Genomic DNA, 18866 nt, shown 5'->3' with positions numbered 1-18866 from the left:
TCTTTGCTAATTTCCTCCTTTTATGCTACATATCCAATAGCGTTAGAATTTTATTCTCGTTAGAGTCACTGTGATACATTGATTTACTGGCCTTTAAATAGCTTACGTAACAAATGACAGGTGCCAATTATTTCACTTTTGAAGCACAAAGTGTGGTCTCAGAATTCCTAGCAACAGAGAACAGTTATGGGTTGAAGGTCATCAATGATGTCAACTTAAATAAATCAAAAAAGTAAATTTGCAAACTACACATTTATTAATTCTTTCACAATAATAAAAACATAAGAAATTATAAAAATGAATATATTATATTATACTTGCAGACTGCCTGTTTTATCCCGGCAAGCAGGAATATATGGCGTCACGGTTTAGAAAAATAGTAGTAACTTTGTGACTAGAAAGACAATATAATAATGACAAATTCATATATGAAACAGGAATGGGCTGCATAATAATTTGAGATGCAAGTATAGTTAACATCTGATGGACTTAAAAATTTCCTTGTCTCCACCCCAACACTTCCCATCCACATTCACCGTGTGTTCCAGGACACATGTTTCAGTGATTCTAAAACTACATAAAGAATTTGAATGGCCGATAGAGGAGGCATGGATCTTTTTAAGCTAACTCTGAGAGTTTCTCATCTAGATCTATGTTCTCCAAAAGCTTTTACTGCCAAGCTCTGGTGTTTAAGAAAACAGACACAAATATTGACTGGCAACAGATGCTCTTAGCAATACAAAAACCCACTATATTAGGTACCATTAAATTAATAAGTTATCAGATGGACCATAACCTCTAATAGTCTACTCATTGCTTACAGGTTAATGGCTCTTAGTGTCTATCCATATTTTACAGAAAGGAAGTACTACCTGTGCCATTACAGTATTTGTGTCTATTGCCAAACGCAAGCTAAGAACAATAGAAGCTCTTAGGAACCCCAAGCGCATATTCTAATTACAAAAGTTAATTATCATCATCATTGATAGAACAATGAACAAAAATCAAATAGGAAATTTTGTTGGTCATTGAAATTTTATAAATTTAATTTTTGCCCTTCCCATTAGATGATGATGTCTTTGGAGCGCTCAGTAACCCATAGGGCAACTAACAGCCGAGTCATTCAGTGTTAAGACCTTGGCCTAGCTAAGACCTTTGAGAGGTCCTTCACTTTCAAGTAAATGAATATAGCACTAACTTTCAGACGTCTTTAAATGCCAGACTAACAACTTGTATTGGTTATCTCAGCAATTAGAAATTGACATCAGCAATGAATGATGTCAAATCTTTACAATAAATTTTTACTATTTTACTTCAGACCTTGAATTCAAGAAAGCCTTGAAGCTTGGCATCAGACCTTAAGACTCATGCTGCGCTCATATCCACACAAATATTTGTTTTCTTTTCCATGAAGAGAAGTAGCTCTGGTATGGTTAAATGGTTTATGGCTGAGTTACAGCATTTCCCAGCCTAACGAGACACTTGTAAATGTACCAATCCAAAACTACACAACAGTAGGTAAAGGTGAGTTTTAAAAGGATCTTTGCAGACAGAATGGGTTATGCTACACCTGGTAGAAATCTTACCAAAATATTAACCATCATTCACACAATCACCAAAAACTTCTGAAAACTAACACATAACATTCAATATAAAATTTCTCGTGGACGCGACATGGCCCAGCGAGTTATCATCTACTATGTATCTACTTTATCTAGTCTCATCTACCGTCGATATGAGATAAAACATGTAACAGCAAAATATTCAACACTATCGTCAAAGACCCTCCAAACCATCACCAGTTCTATATATCTCTTTTCAACTTGCGCTCTCTCTCTCCTTCTCTTGCTCCTTCTCTCGCTCATCTCTCTATCTCTCATCCCAACTTGTCTCTTTCTTTCCCACTCGGCAAGCAGTCATCACTCATTCCTTCTCTATATATTTACCTCGTGCCCATCTTGCCACCTTAGTGTTATCACCTTGATGCCACTTTGGTGTCATCTAAGTGCTAACCATGATGTCACTTGGTGACATCTTGGCTTGAAACTTTGTTCTTTGGGACATACATTATGAAGACTTGGAATTTGTTAAACTTGAAAAAGTCTACCCCCTAAAAGCAAGAAGAGTATTTTTAGAGGTATTGTAGAAGTAAAACTGGTTATTCAAATATTAATTTGCTCTTGATAATCAGGTGGTAATGATGGGTTTGTTGTGTTTTATGAATTTAGCATTAGCGTCCCTCCTCAGAACCTTTTTCCTTCTAATAGGGGCAACAAGACTGGGTGTGTATTTGTACTGGACCGCTACTGCATTCTTCTATCACACATCTTATCACAAAATTATTTAGTTTTCGTACCTTAAGAGAAACCGTACCGGTTAGTTAAGTTGTACAAGTAAGAAAAATATATGCCATATTTGTTAATGATAATAAAGAGTACATATTGTACAACAATGTAATCTTATCCATGCTTACAACAAGTGTGAACAATCTCGAGCACTTCTACAATACAGGAACCCTCATATTGTTCTTTCAAACATAACCTATGTACAGATTCACAACCATCGGCTTTGAAAAAAGTCAACCTTTCAATGACCATAATCCGATATATAACCCTTGGGCAGCTCTGCATTGTTCTATATGTAATATGGGCATATTCTTTATTATTCTATAAACCAAAAGCGTCTATACCTGAGGCAGTACAAAATTATAAAAGGTGAAGGATATTGGCAGGTGGTGTCAGATCTGCTGGTGCGGTGGTGGGGGCGGCGGCGGCCAGCAGCCAGCTGCCCCGCCCACACGACGCCCACACGCCCGCCCATTCTCCTGCTGGGGCACACTCAAGTCCATTAAGAGACGACACCTTTTGATTTTGTTCAGTGGCGGGTCAGGGAGACAACGGGAAGGCTGCTGGTGCTGCGGCTGCCCCGCCCATCCTCTAGTTGGCAACTAACAGGTGCTGGTACTGAGAGGCTGGGTATACACCCATCACACCTTCACTTAGTGCACTTGCCTTTTCACCCGCCGTGCCCATGGAAGCTGCTCCAGGTGCACCACCACCCATCATCCCACCACTGAGCTGCTCATACATTGGTGGGAATTTGGGTCCAGGCGCCTGTTGGCTTGTGGCTGGTAGCAGGTCAGTGATGAAGGACGGTGAGGTGAAGCCCTGCTCAAACATTCCACGACCCCAAGGGTTATATGCTCCACCACCAGGTGCACCACCAGGGAAATACACACCTTGGGGCTCCATTGGAGGGTTTGGGCTGAGAGAACGAGGCCTGGACGGTGGGAACTGGCTACCGAACCCTGCCGTCGCTACAGCCACTGCCTGTTGTTGTTGCTGCTGCTGTTGTTGTACATGTTGTTGTTGCTGAATCATCTGGCGTTGCTTGATGTAATGTGAGAACTCTGTTGGTGACATACGGTTTGCTCGTTTGGTGCTTGTCTTTAACTTTGTGGACCCGAATTTTGTCTGGGCAAATGTCGCAGTTGTAAAGGTAAGAGGGGCGGAGCTCTTGTTTAGGAAGGCGTTGATAGGCGAGGCTTCCCTCTGTTTGAAGGGCGGCGTGGGCGAACTGGCAGAATATGGGGATGTCGACTTTGGGCTGATCGACACGTTGCTAAGGGACGAACTCAGGTTATCAATGGGTTTAAAGCACTGTGCCTCTGGGTTGAAGGTTTTGGTCACCTCTTTGTCGAGGTTTTCTTCCTGTGTTGCAGATTCTGCTGCTTCTGAATAGAGAACTTTAATCTGACCTTTCTCTCCAATCCTGTAAGAGACCTCACCAGGGTCTACCCAGACTGCAAGATCCTCTGGAAGGTTATCCTTTATTTCTCTTACTTCCATGCCAGCTTCTCTGGCTGCCTTTTCCAACACAGGGTCAATGGGGTCTCCTGTCTTAAGGCAGCGGTAAGCTGATCCTTTCATTGGCTTGTCAGGGTACCAGTGGCCCTCGAATTTCTCCTTGAGCGCCTTTTCCAACTCCTCACCAAATATGTTTACACGTCGCCTTGGCAATTTGTTGTACATGTAGGAGATAACAAAGTTAAGAGCGACTTGAATCTCAAGGTGCATTGTGGGAAGCTTTGAGGGCGAGTCTCAAGATGTGACGACGACGTAGTTGCTGATGATGCAAAAGTAACTGCTGAACACTTTTTATTCAGTTTTTTTCTTTGTGTGCGCTTATTACCTCTTTATTGACCTCTCTCACGTGATCCTGCAAAAAGAAGAAACATTCATTAGTGTTTTGATCGGAAAATGAAAAAACTTATCACTTAATGCCTAAACATTACTCATGATATGAAAATATAGAATACTGATGACATGAAAACTTAGAAAAACCATAGATTAACTTTGTCTGAAAACAATAACAACAATGGGATGGTAACTTTGTTTGTTAATCTTAAAATATGCCTTAATACTTTTATTACTATACTTTTCACTCGGAGACATAGGCAAACCATCGTAGCTTTAGTTTCTACGCATAGTATAAAACATTTTGGGGTGTTTCAATGTTAAATCTATACTATAGTGTTTAGCCATTTTTTTTTCTTATGAGAACACCTAATCAAACGTGTCCACATCATACGGGGTAACAGCAGTTTTCAGGATGCAGACCTTACCCGTTTCCATACTGCAATGATCTTTAGCTTTGGAGAAATGGATTGAATGTCGGAAAAAAAAATACACAATTTGACCAATCTTTATGCAACCGCCCTTTTTTTTTTTTTGTATGTGTGTGTGTGTGTGTGTGTGTGTGTGTAAGTTATTAGTGATCACTTACCCTGGACAAGAAAAATATTTAGAGGATGAAGTGATGACAATTTACATTGTTGGTGCAAGATTTATTTATATAACCTTTACAAAGAAGTCGTCGGCCTCGAGTGCTACCATACAACTGTATATTATTTGTTAAGTGTTCCGTGCATTGAGAGTTTTCTCTTGGCATGTGTTAGGGAAAAGGACTAGCGTGAATAGAACCATTATAATCCCAATGCGGATATTTCTGACACAGTGACCAGAGTTCAAGGTTGCTCGTTCTTCAGCTGCGCTCGTTTTCTATTTTGTTTCTTGTTTTTTACGTTGTTTTTCTCCGTTGCGTCATTAACGTTATCATCCCTCGGATTGGATGAGATTGTTGGGAATGGGGGTTACATGACCCGGTGTTGGGGTCAGAAAGGCCATTCAGGGCTAAGATGCAACTAGGAGGTAAACCCCTTACCATACATGAGAGTAAAAGTTGAACTGTAAATTTTTTTTTTTTTTTTTTTTTTTTTTTTTTTTTTTTTTTTTTTAGAAAATGGGTGCACGTGGCGACCGAAAAGGTCACTAATTGTTAATAATGCCTACGGTACACCACTTAAGTTGCACTAACGGCACTACCCGCTTACAGGGATAGCGATTCTTGTGTTCTACTCAACATGATATTGGTATTGCTTTGGATGAGTTTATGAAACTGTGCTTCGTGTAAACATTAATCTTGTAGAATATTGTAATGTAACTATATCGTTATTTGAATTGCATTTTTCAATTTCTGAAATGTTTTCACCATTTAATTTGTGGTAAATAACTTGAATATTTCATTTGAATTTTCACTCGTATTGAAATTAAAGTGCTTCCACTTCAAGTATTATATCTTAATTGTTTATTACTTCCTGTAGTTTATTTATTTCTACGTTTCCTATCCTCACTGGGCTACTTTTCTCTGTTGGAACCCTTGGGCTTATAGCATCCTGCTTTTCCAAATAGGGTTTTAGATTAGCAAATAATAATAATAATAATAATAATAATAATAATAATAATGATGATGATGATGATGATGATGATGATGATGATGATGATGATGATGATGATGATGATGATGATGATGATGATGATAATAACAACAACAACAACAACAACACTAATAATAACAATATTGATGGCATTCTGGTCTTAGGCCCCAAATTCACCTTAAAAATGGCCCACCCTCATTTATAGAATGTTTTCTTTTCTAACACACGGCCACCAGTATCGACCATTCTCAGTTGGCCAACTTATTAAGTAAATGTTTGTAATGATATGTAAATCTTGTTAAGAATTTATGCCGCATTCATTATTATTTCATATCGATCTGTACCTTTTATTGTAATAAGTCTAGTAATATTTTTATGAGGTCAGTGGACTTAATTCTGAGAGAGAGAGAGAGAGAGAGAGAGAGAGAGAGAGAGAGAGAGAGAGATCCAATGTAATTATAAGTAATAAACTATTTATATTCTTTATGCATTGAATTTTCAATCTTGCATAATTTTGATACGATATTTGACTTAACATTTTTTTGAATGATATTCAGTAATATCCAAAATTGAAAATAATTTTTATGAATAATATTCAGTAATACCGAAAACTGAAAATCATTTTTATGAATAATATTCAGTAATACCGAAAACTGAAAATCATTTTTATGAATAATATTCAGTAATATCCAAAACTGAAAACAGCTCAGCTTCATTGTCTGGGAAAAAAATTTATGTTTACAGCTGTTAAACTTTCTCAAATCAAAGCTGAGATGAATGTACATGAGATGTATATATGTAACGCACGTGAGAGAGAGAGAGAGAGAGAGAGAGAGAGAGAGAGAGAGAGAGAGAGAGAGAGAGAGAGAGAGAGAGAGGGAGAGGGAGAGGGAGAGATGTACTTTTTCCCTTCACCCACTTATAACCTTGATAAGTTCGATAATGGCAACAGATACGAAGTTTATAAACGAACATGTGGAAATATGATGTTTTATTAATCACAAATTTTTGTTTAAAGGGGTTTTGTTCGCTCAATTATTCTTTGTATATTTTATATTAGCATTTTTTTTATGATTTTCACAATTCCAATTGTTTTAACTTCGGCAGAAATTCATGTTTTTTATTGTTTGTGAGATTATATGTATCTTAATTTGAATTTGAAATCGTTTAGAATAACATTTTTGGATTGAATTTCAAAGTATGTAAAGGTTTTCGTCAGTGCTCACTGAGAGAGAGAGAGAGAGAGAGAGAGAGAGAGAGAGAGAGAGAGCACTTTAACCCAGCATTATGATCCAAGGAGAGAGATGGTGAGCTATATTAAGCTTGTTTCACAGAAAGATAAGGCTGGAACAAGAACTTCTCTTTGTTTTCGTGGAAATATGAAGAACATGCCAGTAATATCCCCCGACTGACGTCACCACAGAATTTTACTCCTAAAATATTAAGTATCTTCCAAGGTAGAGTTTTATCTTCGTTGCTTGATAGTCTTTATTGTATTTTTATCAATCTCTCTCTCTCTCTCTCTCTCTCTCTCTCTCTCTCTCTCTCTCTCTCTCTCTCTCTCTCTCGGGGAAGTACATTGCAAAGGTTTCGTGAAATCTATTTGTAGTAATTTTATGTATGCTAGTTTGTCGATCATTAAAATGGAGTAAGAAAAAAAAAAGACATGATGACCTTAATGAAGTCATCTTTATCCACATTTTTTAGATCATTTATTAAATACGCGTAAACACTTAAATTATTTGTTCGTTTCGGCTGTTATATGTGTCTTTGTTTCAGTATTAATCCATACAACCTTTTAGATTCAATATGTGATTGATATTATGGGGCGTATAGCATTACAATATTCTACGAGGTAGTATATATATATATATATATGTATATATATATATATATATATATATATATATATATATATATATATATGCCATTTCTTTCTTTAATTCCCCCTTATCTGTTGTTTGTCGACTTATGGCTGTTGTAATGTACATTAACAATCATGCGTCAACTCTTTCAATGCGTCATTTTACAAAAACAAATAAACGAAAAACATGTAGAACAAATGATACTTGGTATCATGAGTTTTTGTCTTTAATTAGATACACAATTTGTTGTTGTTATTAAAATCGTAAAAACTGATCCCTTCCCTACACCACTCCCCACAGTCCCACATGAGAGAGAGAGAGAGAGAGAGAGAGAGAGAGAGAGAGAGAGAGAGAGAGAGAGAGAGAGAGAGAGATATCCCCTACGCATCATCTCAAGGTCAGGAATCAGAATGAAGTTTATCATCATCATCATCATCATCATCATTATTATTATTATTATTATTATTATTATTATTATTATTATTTTATTTAAGTATATACAATGGATATAATAGTTGGTATTATTTATTAATAATAATGGCAATAATAGGCAAGTATGAGGTGCCCTTTTTGCGTTTTCTTCCAGCATGAATGGACTATTCAATTTCTACAGATTTTACAGCACGCCCATGTTAGGAAGGATCATTTTCCTAGTGATTCAAGCCGGATCAGAACGCCCAAACTGCAGCGGTTGCTTAGCATTATAATGCCGAGGCAACTTTTTTAAAGGTCGCCTGTGTATCGCAACGAATGATTCGATTCTGTGCCAAATATTGCCTTCGGAGGAGCTCCATATTAGAGCATTATGGTTTATGCTGCGTTGCTTCAGCAGCAGATGGTTGGGAGATAGAAGATCCCCTCTGTGTTTGGTAAATGATATTGAAAGTAACTTGTGTTCTTTAATAAGAGGGTTCCTTTATAGCAGTGTTTCCCAACCTTTTTTTAAATAATTACCCCAAAATTTTATTTCCAACTAATCAATGACCCCATTGAACATATACCCGGTAACATCGTATGTTTTTTTGCAGCCACCTGATGAACTGTGTGGATCATGTAGCCCGCTATTGGCTGCTTATAGTTTAAAATGATTGAGGTTTCCTATAAAATAATTATTGCAGATTTTGGGTATGAATTATGGCAATAATTATGGGAATGTGAGTAACTCACTTTCAGAACATCTTGATTACCCCAAAAATACGGGTCCATTACCCCTACTGGGGTAATTTACCCCAGGGTTGGGGAACACTACTTTATAGGTTCAGGGATGAAAATTAATCTCCAGAGAAAGTAGATAACGTTTTCAGAGATCGTAATTATCGTGTTATTTTGTCCCTTCAGTGATGGATATATTCAGCCTTTCTCTTTTCTTATGACAACCTAGTGACATTTAAGAATATTTCTTGGCAGTCTATTTTAAATTATTGTTTATAAAAGGCTAAAACACCATAAGTCAAACTTAAAGGTACATTGTTTTGTTGTTTTTGTGTGTGTCCAGTGTACATGCACCTCTCACCATTGAAGACAATATTTTAACAAACTTTGACCTTTTTTGGTATTATAAACGGTGAAGCACTACTGTCTTTTTTTTATATATATAAGATTTTGGGAAAAAGCCCTTCAATAAAATCGCCTGATATTATATAAATCAGGATACATATCAGTTTAATGAGATCGGTGTTTCTGTATGGACATGAGTCGTGGTATGACAATGAAACAATATCCAACAGATTTTGTACACCTCTCACCATTGAAGACAATATTTTAACCAACTTTTACCTTTTCGGTATTATAAGCGGCGAAGCCCTACTATCTGTGTCCTTTTCTTTTTATTTTATATATAAGATTTTGGGAAAAATCCCTTCTTTTATGTTTTTTTTTTTATCATTCTCTGCTTCTACATATAAAAGGTAGAGCTCGCAATACAACAGTCAGCTGGAAAGGTTTTACTCTCTTGTACGGATTCATTACCAGACCTTCAGCACAGCCGGGGGACGTTTCCTAACAAGGCATTTGAGATTTACTGGGATCCGACGTAGAATTTCAAGTGTTTATATGTATAAATATATAAGGCTTTGGTGCTCTTGTAAATTCAAGATGTGTCTTTGCTTCCATTCTCCGTCTCCTATCTCTTACAGGGCTTTAATACATTCATAAGGGTGTTTGTGTAAGTATTACACAGTGATGGCAAGGTATCAAGCAGGTGTACTTTATATATATAAGTGAAGAGGATTCGTAATGGAAAATGTTGTTACTGTTATTGTTATTGTTCTTAGAATTATTTTTTGATTATTCATTACTTCTCTTGCAATTTATTTATATCCTTGTTTCCATTCTTCACCATAACGTTATTTGAATTGCATTTTTTCAATTTCTGAAATGTTTTCACCATTTCATTTGTGGTAAATAACTTAAATTTTTCATTTGAATTTTCACTCGTCTTGAAATTAAAGTGCTTCCACTTCAAGTATTATATCTTAATTGTTTATTACTTCTTGTAGTTTATTTATTTCTACGTTTCCTATCCTCACCGGGCTACTTTTCTCTGTTGGAGCCCTTAGGCTTATAGCATCCTGCTTTTCCAAGTAGGGTTATAACTTTGCTTGTAATGATAATGTTACTGTTCATAACAGCTGGAAACATTTCTTTGTACCATTACCGTATGATATTAGTCTGGTTGAAATAATTAAGTTAGGTATAGTACTAGTTGGCAACTCATTACCCTGTAGGTTAGATTTGATGACACGAAAAGTGGATATTATTTGTTTATAAGTCTTAAGCTCTTCTAGGAGAAGGACACTCCAAAATCAAACCCAAATCATTGTTCTCTAGTCCCTGGTAGTGCCAAAGCCTCGTATCATGGTCTTCCATTGTCTTGGGTTGGAGATCTCTTACTTGAGGGTACAGGGTACACTCAGCCCCACACTTCCATTTCGTTTCTCTTTTGTTATTTAGAATTTTTTATCCTACTGTTAATTTCAAGTTTTTATAGTTTATATATGAAAGATTTATTTTAATGTTATTATTGTTTGTTAAACTTCTTGTAGTTTTTCCTTATTTCCTTTCCTCACTGGGCTATTTTCCTTTTTGGAGCCCTCTGGCGTATAGCATCGTGCTTTTCCAACTAGGGGTGTAGCTTAGCAAGTAATAATAAAATAATAATAATAATAATAATAATAATATAATGTACTGTAGATACAATCTCATTCTTTTTGTGCTGTAATGTTTAGTTTTGTTACTTGTCAAGAACTTTGAGTGGTATGGAGTAATTCGAAAAGCCTTCATGCACAGATCTCGCTCTATCCCCTTATTTTACATACAAAGAGCTCAGTGATGGTCCCAACGCATAAACAATAGCTTGATGTTGGCCCAACTTATGTATATTTTAGTCTCTCTCTCTCTCTCTCTCTCTCTCTCTCTCTCTCATCTCTTATCCATTTTCTTAACATACAGATGTCAAGACGTGAGACATGATTTAACATTTAAATTCATTATCTTTATTCTCTCTCTCTCTCTCTCTCTTCTCCTCTCTCTCTCTCTCTCTCCATTTTCTTAACATACAGATGTCGATGTCAAGACGTGATTTAACATTTAAATTCATTATCTTTATTCTCTCTCTCTCTCTCACTCATCTCTCTCTCTCTCTCTCTCCATTTTCCTAAACATACAGATGTTAAGACGTGATTTAACTTTACATTTAAATTCTCTCTCTCTCTCTCTCTCTCTCTCTCTCTCTCTCTCTCCATTTTCTTAACATACAGATGTCAAGACGTGTTTTAACGTTTAAATTCATTATCTTTATTCTCTCTCTCTCTCTCTCTCTCTCTCTCTCTCTCTCTCTCTCAATTTTGCCAGTGCATTTCACAGCCATCAGTATATGCTTTCTGAATTCTTACATTCTTTAATTTATGAATCATATCAGGGAGTTTAGTATCTTAAGGAATGACTTAGTTAATGTATATTAATAAATCTTTATTTATGAATATTAATTTGGAACCAACTGCCTTGCTTATCGAAATACACAAATGCTTTTTTCCCACCATTTTCTAAATCTCAATATAGCATTACGTCATTTCAAAAGATTAAAAGAAATACCTTAAAGAATAAAGTAAATTTCCACGTTTGCATTTGAAACCTGAATCGTATTATTATTATTATTATTATTATTATTATTATTATTATTATCATTATTATTATAATGATTAGTATTATTACTATTATTATTACTTGCTATGCAAGATGCTATAAGCCACGGACCCCAACAAGGAAAAATAGCCCAGTGAGGAAAGAAAATAAGGAAAAACGAAATATTTTAAGAACAATAATAACAATAAAATAAATATTTCCTTTTTAAACTAAGAGAAATTAGAATATTGTATCACCCTTTAAATGTCCTTAAGTCCATGAAATTTCTATTAAGGAATATTCTCGAACGCTCCTCCACTGCTGTTAGTGGTGCTGCTTCTCGAGCACGGATCGATCCCCCGGCAAGGCAGCAATCTCAAGGTCGTTTTTGGCAGTGTTGTCGTGTCATTACACGTCTCACATTGATTGGAATATTTTACCTTCGGTTCGGCGCAGAATACGTAATTTATGATAATGAGATTGACCGAATCGGAAGCTTGGGGGAAAAAATATATTTCTAAAAATTTATTTGTGAGGATGAAAGGGAACGACGGACCTCGAAATACACTGAAGGACAAAAGGTCAGATAAATTTACGTCTGTGCATGGTCGATTGTGTGCGTGTGTGTGTGTGTGTGTGTGTGTGTTTGTGTATGAACGAAGCGGCTGTTCTCTCAAATTAGTTTGTTTTCATAACATACGGATGTCAGGACATGGTTTAAGTTGCTTAACTTTATATTTGAAACAATTATCTTTTTTATTAGTATTTGCTCTCTCTCATCTCTCCTCTCTCTCTCTCTCTCTCTCTCTCTCTCCAAGTAGATTGTTTTCATAACATACAGATGTTTGGACATGGTTTAATTTGCTTAACTTTATATATTTGAAACAATTATCTTTTTTTTATTAGTATTTGCTCTCTCTCTCTCTCTCTCTCTCTCTCTCTCATCCTCTCTCTCTCTCTCTAATAGTTAGTTTTCATGATATACAGATGTCAGGACATGATTTAATTTGCTTAACTTTATATTTAAATCAATTATCTTTTTATTATTAGTATTTGCTCTCTCTCTCTCTCTCTCTCTCTCTCTCTCCTCTCTCTCTCTCAGTAGTTTGTTTTCATAACACAGATGTCAGGACATGGTTTACCTCGTTTAACTTTATAATTGTTCATTATCTTTTCATTCACATTGCTCTCTCTCTCTCTCTCTCTCTCTCTCTCTCTCTCTCTCTAAGTAGTTTGTTTTTATAACACACACATGTCAGGACATGGTTTTTTAACTTGTTTAACTTTATATTTATTCATTATCTTTTTATTCGCATCTGCACTCTCCCCCCCTTCTCTCTCTCTCTCTCTCTCTCTCTCTCTCTCTCTCTCTCTCTCTTTCTCTCTCTCTCTCTCTAAGTAGTTTGTTTTCATAACATACAGATGTCAGGACATGGTTTTTTAACTTGTTTAACTTTATATTTATTAATTATCTTTTTATTTGCATTTGCACACTCCCCCCCTCTCTACTTAGAGAGAGAGAGAGAGAGAGAGAGAGAGAGAGAGAGAGAGAGAGGCATGGGGGATCCAGTCTGTGACATCGATTCGCCCAGTATTGAACCGGAGTCAAGACAAACCTCACATATGATATTACACACGTGAGCGTAACCTTATGATGATGACACGCAACTGCACACACACACACACAAACACGCGCACGCACACGCACGCACGCTCTCTCACTTCCTTGATTCGGCTCATTTTCCCACATTTAGAACGGTTCTCGTTGTTGCCAACAGCTTATTTTGTGTTATTTTACTTGCATTCTGGGATGTGTAAGTTCGTTGTGTTTCTGTGCGTCTTTCATGCAATTCTCCTCTTTGAAAGTTTTGTGTTGCTTTGATGGGTATATTGAATTAAAGTCTTTATCAGAAACAACCAAGTTTTATATATATATACATATATATATATATATATATATTTCAGAAACAAGAGACGATCTTATAACTTGTTTTTGTGTGTGTGTGTATGCATATATATATATATATATATAATTATTTATATATATGTATGTATGCATGTGTGTTTATGTGTTTATATATGGTAATTATCCAACGCGATGGTGATATATAAAAAAAGACATAAACCACATACTTTGTCCTTATTTATATTTAGATAACTCTCTCTCTCTCTCTCTCTCTCTCTCTCTCTCTCTCTCTCTAGGACAAGTAATTGGAATAAGCCTCAATCTTTTATTATTATTATTATTATTATTGTTATTATTATTTTATTATCACTAATTGTTAACACTACAACCCTAGTTGGAAAAGCAGGATACTATAAGCCCAGGGGCTCCAACAGGGAAAATAGTCCAGTTAGGAAAGGAAACAAGGAAAAATAACATATTTTACGTAATATATTGTTCGAAGGATATATTACATTAATTGAATTCAGTTGTGGTTAATATTTTTCTCTAGTTTTAATAAAAAGCTGTTTGGCTATCATCTCCTTTCAATTTATTAGTTCGAAGAAGGTCATTGGGTCTGACGTAGGTAATAGAAGCGAGTATTTCCTTGCCCCCACATAACGAAATCCCAAAATTGTGCATTTTAGCATGTCTTATGGTTGCGTTCTCTTGCTTGAGGGCACACTCGGGCACACTGTTTTATCTTATTTCTCCTCCTTTTGTTTTGTTAAAGTTTTTATAGTTTATATAGGCGATATATATTTTTAATGGTACTCTTCGTAAAAAATTTATTTTTCCTTGTTTCCCTTTCCTCACTGGGCTATTTTCCCTGTTGGACCCCTGGGCTTATATCATCCTGCTTTTCCAACTAGGGTTGTAGTTTAGCAAGTGATAATAATAATAATATTAATAATGATATTAATAATAAAAATAATAATAACAACAACAACATCAACAACGAAATCCCAAAATTGTACCATTCTAGTATCTTGTGGAACATAAACTCGATTGTAATTCATTAATTATAGCTAGTTGGAGCTTAAGGGTGATATATGCAAGTAATTTGAGATTCATGATTGACTCCGACGGGAAAAGATTGAAATATATCCGAAATTTAAAAAAAAAAAATCTTCAATTCATAATGCATTTTCATTTTCATGCATGATATGTGAATTTTCCCCCAAGCTATTTCTTTCTAAACAGATTTTTTCTTTTCAATTACGTGAAAAAGTATAGCAGTTTATGAAAGCAAAATTCGTACTCCCTTCCTGGGTATATGTAAAATGTATGTTTTCCTTACTCTGGGTCACGTGGTACAAATTATTTCGCAAGCGTACCACTCGTTTTTTCGCCCAACGAAAATGAAGATTAATAATTCATAAACTATAAATAGAACATAATAGAATATACAGTAACATAAAAACTACTTTAAACGAATCATTTACTGAATGTAATGTTTGCAATTGCATATGTTTGTTTTTTGGGGGGTTCAACATGTCACTTCAAGAGCTCTTGGAAGCAGTTTTATCTATCGCTCGGGGAAAGGAACTCAGGCTACGAAACTGGGTAAAGAATATTTGCAAATGATCGTACTTATCTCTCTCGTCTTCGTCGTCACTGCATAATGTAATTTTTGACATGCGAAAGTGGGCGTGTTTGAGACGGCACATTCTGCCTTCTGGTGCTATTGATTTCACAACCCCCCTCAGTCAGCAGTTGCACGCCTGTGCTTGCTTGCTAGCTTGCTTGCTTGCTTGCTTGGACACCCACCGCTAGTACCCCACTCTAAAGTTGTGCCTTCCTTTTAAAATTTAAAACACAGATTTTCTACAAACGGTACCAATCTGAGGAATCATATTTGTTTACCTGTTTTGGATCACCCATGTTGGAAAAATACTACTTTTTTTTACTATTTAAAGAAAGTGTCACAATGAAAATCATCATCACCTTCTCATGTTGTAGTTGTAGTTGTTGTTCTGCTGAAACACCACCACCACCATCACCATGATGGCAGGAAGGGCGGCAGCGCTGACAGCAGCTGGTCAAACGAGCTGAAGGAGGAGGAGGAGCAGGAGCAGGAAGAGCAGGAGGAAATAGTAGTATCAGCAGGCAGAGAGGCACTCCCAAATAACCACGGCAACACCACCACAACCACCACCACCACTAACACCACAATATCACCACAACTTCTACTGCCGCTGCTGCTGCTGCCTGCTGCTACTACTACTGCGCCCTACCACCACAACGACTTGACTGAAACCCGAAAGTGAAGAAGGAACAGTGACACTCGAGAGTGGTGCCACTGTTCAGGCTCTTTTGCTTCGCCCAGAACAGAAAGAATTAAATAAAAAAAAAAAGAGCCGAGTGTGTGTGTGTGTGAGAGGGACAGTGTGGGAGAGAGCAGCACTCCTTCCTGTTGGAGGAGCAGCAGCAGCGCTAGCAATGACAGCAGCTGTGTGAGTGTATCTGCCAGCACCTATCCGAGCAACACACTCCTCTCTCTCCTCCTCTACCCCCCTTTCACCAACACCACCACTACACACATCCCCCGGCCCCTCCTCCTCCTCCACTTTCTCCAACACCACCACCTCCACCCACACGCATTTCCGCGCAATGCTCCATTATCCAGGTCGATTCCAGCGAAGGCACTGGTATCGGCCTGGACACCACCAGCAGTAGAGACAACGCGAGAACCACATCACCACCAGAAACTGGGAAATTCTTCAAAGGATCTTTTGGGGGTGATTTGGAAGCTTTTCTTTTGAAAGCAATCAAAGGGACAAAATGAAACTTGAAAAATTACCCTCTCTCTCTCTCTCTCTCTCTCTCTCTCTCTCTCTCTCTGTCATAGGGAATCAATCATTGATTTCTTCCTGTGTACTACAGTATTATTGCATGAAAAATTCTTTACATAGTTAAATTAACCTGTGTGTTTCTTTCAGTGTACCAATAGCCCCTTCTTGTGTTTCAAGACATTTCTTGATATATTTCCCTCCTATTTCAACTGGCCAATTATCACCGAAAGCGTAAGAATCAATAATAGTATACAAGAAGTGGAGGAGAGAGAGAGAGAGAGAGAAGGATAGAATAGTCACCGGGTCTTCTTCTCTCCTTACTCTTTACTCCACGAAATATCTCCTCCAGTTGCCTTCTTCCCTTTTCGGTCTCCCCTCCCCTCCCCCTCCTTTTTATTTCACCCCCAACCTCCCCGCTCCCCAGAACCACATTTACCCTTGCATTGCTAATATTACGTCACAGTTTTCCACGCATTCTCTTTCTTTTTCACATTCACCTGTTCCTTCCTACCGGGTTATTAAAAGACTTTTGCCGTTGACTACGGACGCCGTCACTCGCTTATCCTTTTTTTCAGGACTCTATATTTATCCTCTGTAATGCAGAGATATTAGTTCTGATTTTTTTTAATACCATAAAGGGGGTTTGCTATTTACACCTCTCTATTGATGGTAATGGTCGGAACAGTCACACGAATGGCACGACGGAAGATTGTTTCAACCTTAGAGGAATTTTATCCGTGTTACAGAGGTACATGATCTTAGGTGTACTGTTGGGACATACGCAGGAGACGATACCAATAGCTTGTGGTAATGGTCTAGAGAGAGAGAGAGAGAGAGAGAGAGAGAGAGAGAGAGGGGGGGGGTGTTCTGTATTTTGATTTATATGAACTTTTTTTTTCTTTAAACTGAAAATAATTTTATTGTTTAATTAGATATATGGTGTTCATAGTTCTGCCAAAAGGGTTTTGAATGGCAGAAGAGAGATTTAGCAATGAAGTTCGAGATCGAGAGAGAGAGAGAGAGAGAGAGAGAGAGAGAGAGAGCGGGGGGTTGTATTTTGATTTATAGAACCTTTTTTTTTAAACTATGAAAATAATTTTATTGTTTATTTAGATATATGGTATTCATAGTTCTGCCAAAAAAGGGTTTCTAATGGCCGAAGAGAGATTTAACAATGAAGTTCGAGTTTGAAGGACTTGGAATTTGCCTTATTTTGAAACCATATGATTTCGTTACTGTTTAGTCAGATATATGGAGTTTATACTGTAGATCGGGCAAATGGTTTTAAGCGAGCATCTTGACAGAAAAAAAGAACTTATAGTGAATGCTTGATCTTGAGTGATTGTTTACATTTTGCTGATATTGTGTGCATCATGTCCCAGTATTGATATGATAGTTACACTGTATTAAAGAGGAACTTCAATATTGACGAAAGGTCATTACAGGATATTTTGTATGATTTCTCTCGGTGTTACAGGGTCAGATAATGGCACGAACTGTATGAAAGTTTATGAACAGATAATGAGATTTTAGTGGCGGTTTGAATTCGTGGAGGGATTCTCGTGAATCTTTTTGGGAAGGTCAGCCTCGAACCAAGGAGGTTTAGTGAATCTTTTTGGGAAGGTCACCCTCGAACCAAGGACGTCTCGTGAATCTTTGGAAGGTCAGCCTCGAACCAAGAACGTCTCGTGAATCTTTTTGGGAAGGTCATCCTCGAACCAAGGACGTCTCGTGAATCTTTTTGGGAAGGTCAGCCTCGAACCAGGGACGTCTCGTGAATCTTTTTGGTAAGGTCATCCTCGAACCAAGGACGTCTCGTGAAGCTTTTTGGAAGGTCAGCCTCGAACCAGGGACGTCTCGTGAATCTTTTTGGGAAGGCTCAGCCTCGAACCAGGGACGTCTCGTGAATCTTTTTCGGGAAGGTCAGCCTCGAACCAAGGAGGTCTCGTGAATCTTTTTGGGAAGGTCATCCTCGAACCAAGGAGGTCTCGTGAATCTTTTTGGGAAGGTCAGCCTCGAACCAAGGAGGTCTCGTGAATCTTTTTGGGAAGGTCAGCCTCGAACCAAGGACGTCTCGTGAATCTTTTTGGGAAAGTCAACCTCGAACCAAGGAGTCTGGTGAATCTTTTTGGAAGGTCAACCTCGAACCAAGGACGTCTCGTGAATCTTTTTGGTAAGGTCATCCTCGAACCAAGGACGTCTCGTGAAGCTTTTTGGGAAGGTCAGCCTCGAACCAGGGACGTCTCGTGAATCTTTTTGGGAAGGTCAGCCTCGAACCAAGAAGGTCTCGTGAATCTTTTTGGGAAGGTCATCCTCGAACCAAGGACGTCTCGTGAATCTATTTGGGAAGGTCAACCTCGAAC

At 37.4% G+C, this 18866-nt stretch overlaps 1 protein-coding gene across 2 annotated transcripts in view; it reads right to left on the bottom strand.

Moving 5' to 3' along the window:
* Positions 1-233: 233 nt before the first annotated feature.
* Positions 234-18866, bottom strand: part of LOC137624580 (protein Tob1-like) — a 33102-nt gene continuing 14469 nt past the window's right edge. Inside the window, exons 1-2 of one of the 2 annotated variants that reach the window (XM_068355516.1) lie at positions 15656-16161; positions 234-4218 (exon numbers count right to left, since the gene is read on the bottom strand). In XM_068355516.1, coding sequence (XP_068211617.1) covers positions 2937-4076 — 1140 coding nt within the window. In that variant the 5' untranslated portion in view covers positions 4077-4218; positions 15656-16161 and the 3' untranslated portion in view covers positions 234-2936. Of the gene's footprint in view, positions 4219-15655; positions 16162-18866 lie in introns of those variants that run through there. The other variant, XM_068355517.1, reaches the window with a different exon arrangement.

The sequence above is a fragment of the Palaemon carinicauda genome, chromosome 31, assembly GCF_036898095.1.
Source record: "Palaemon carinicauda isolate YSFRI2023 chromosome 31, ASM3689809v2, whole genome shotgun sequence".
Taxonomy (NCBI): domain Eukaryota; kingdom Metazoa; phylum Arthropoda; class Malacostraca; order Decapoda; family Palaemonidae; genus Palaemon; species Palaemon carinicauda.
The sequence above is the reverse complement of the archived record's forward strand: the minus strand, read 5'-3'. Positions and strand labels throughout refer to the sequence as shown.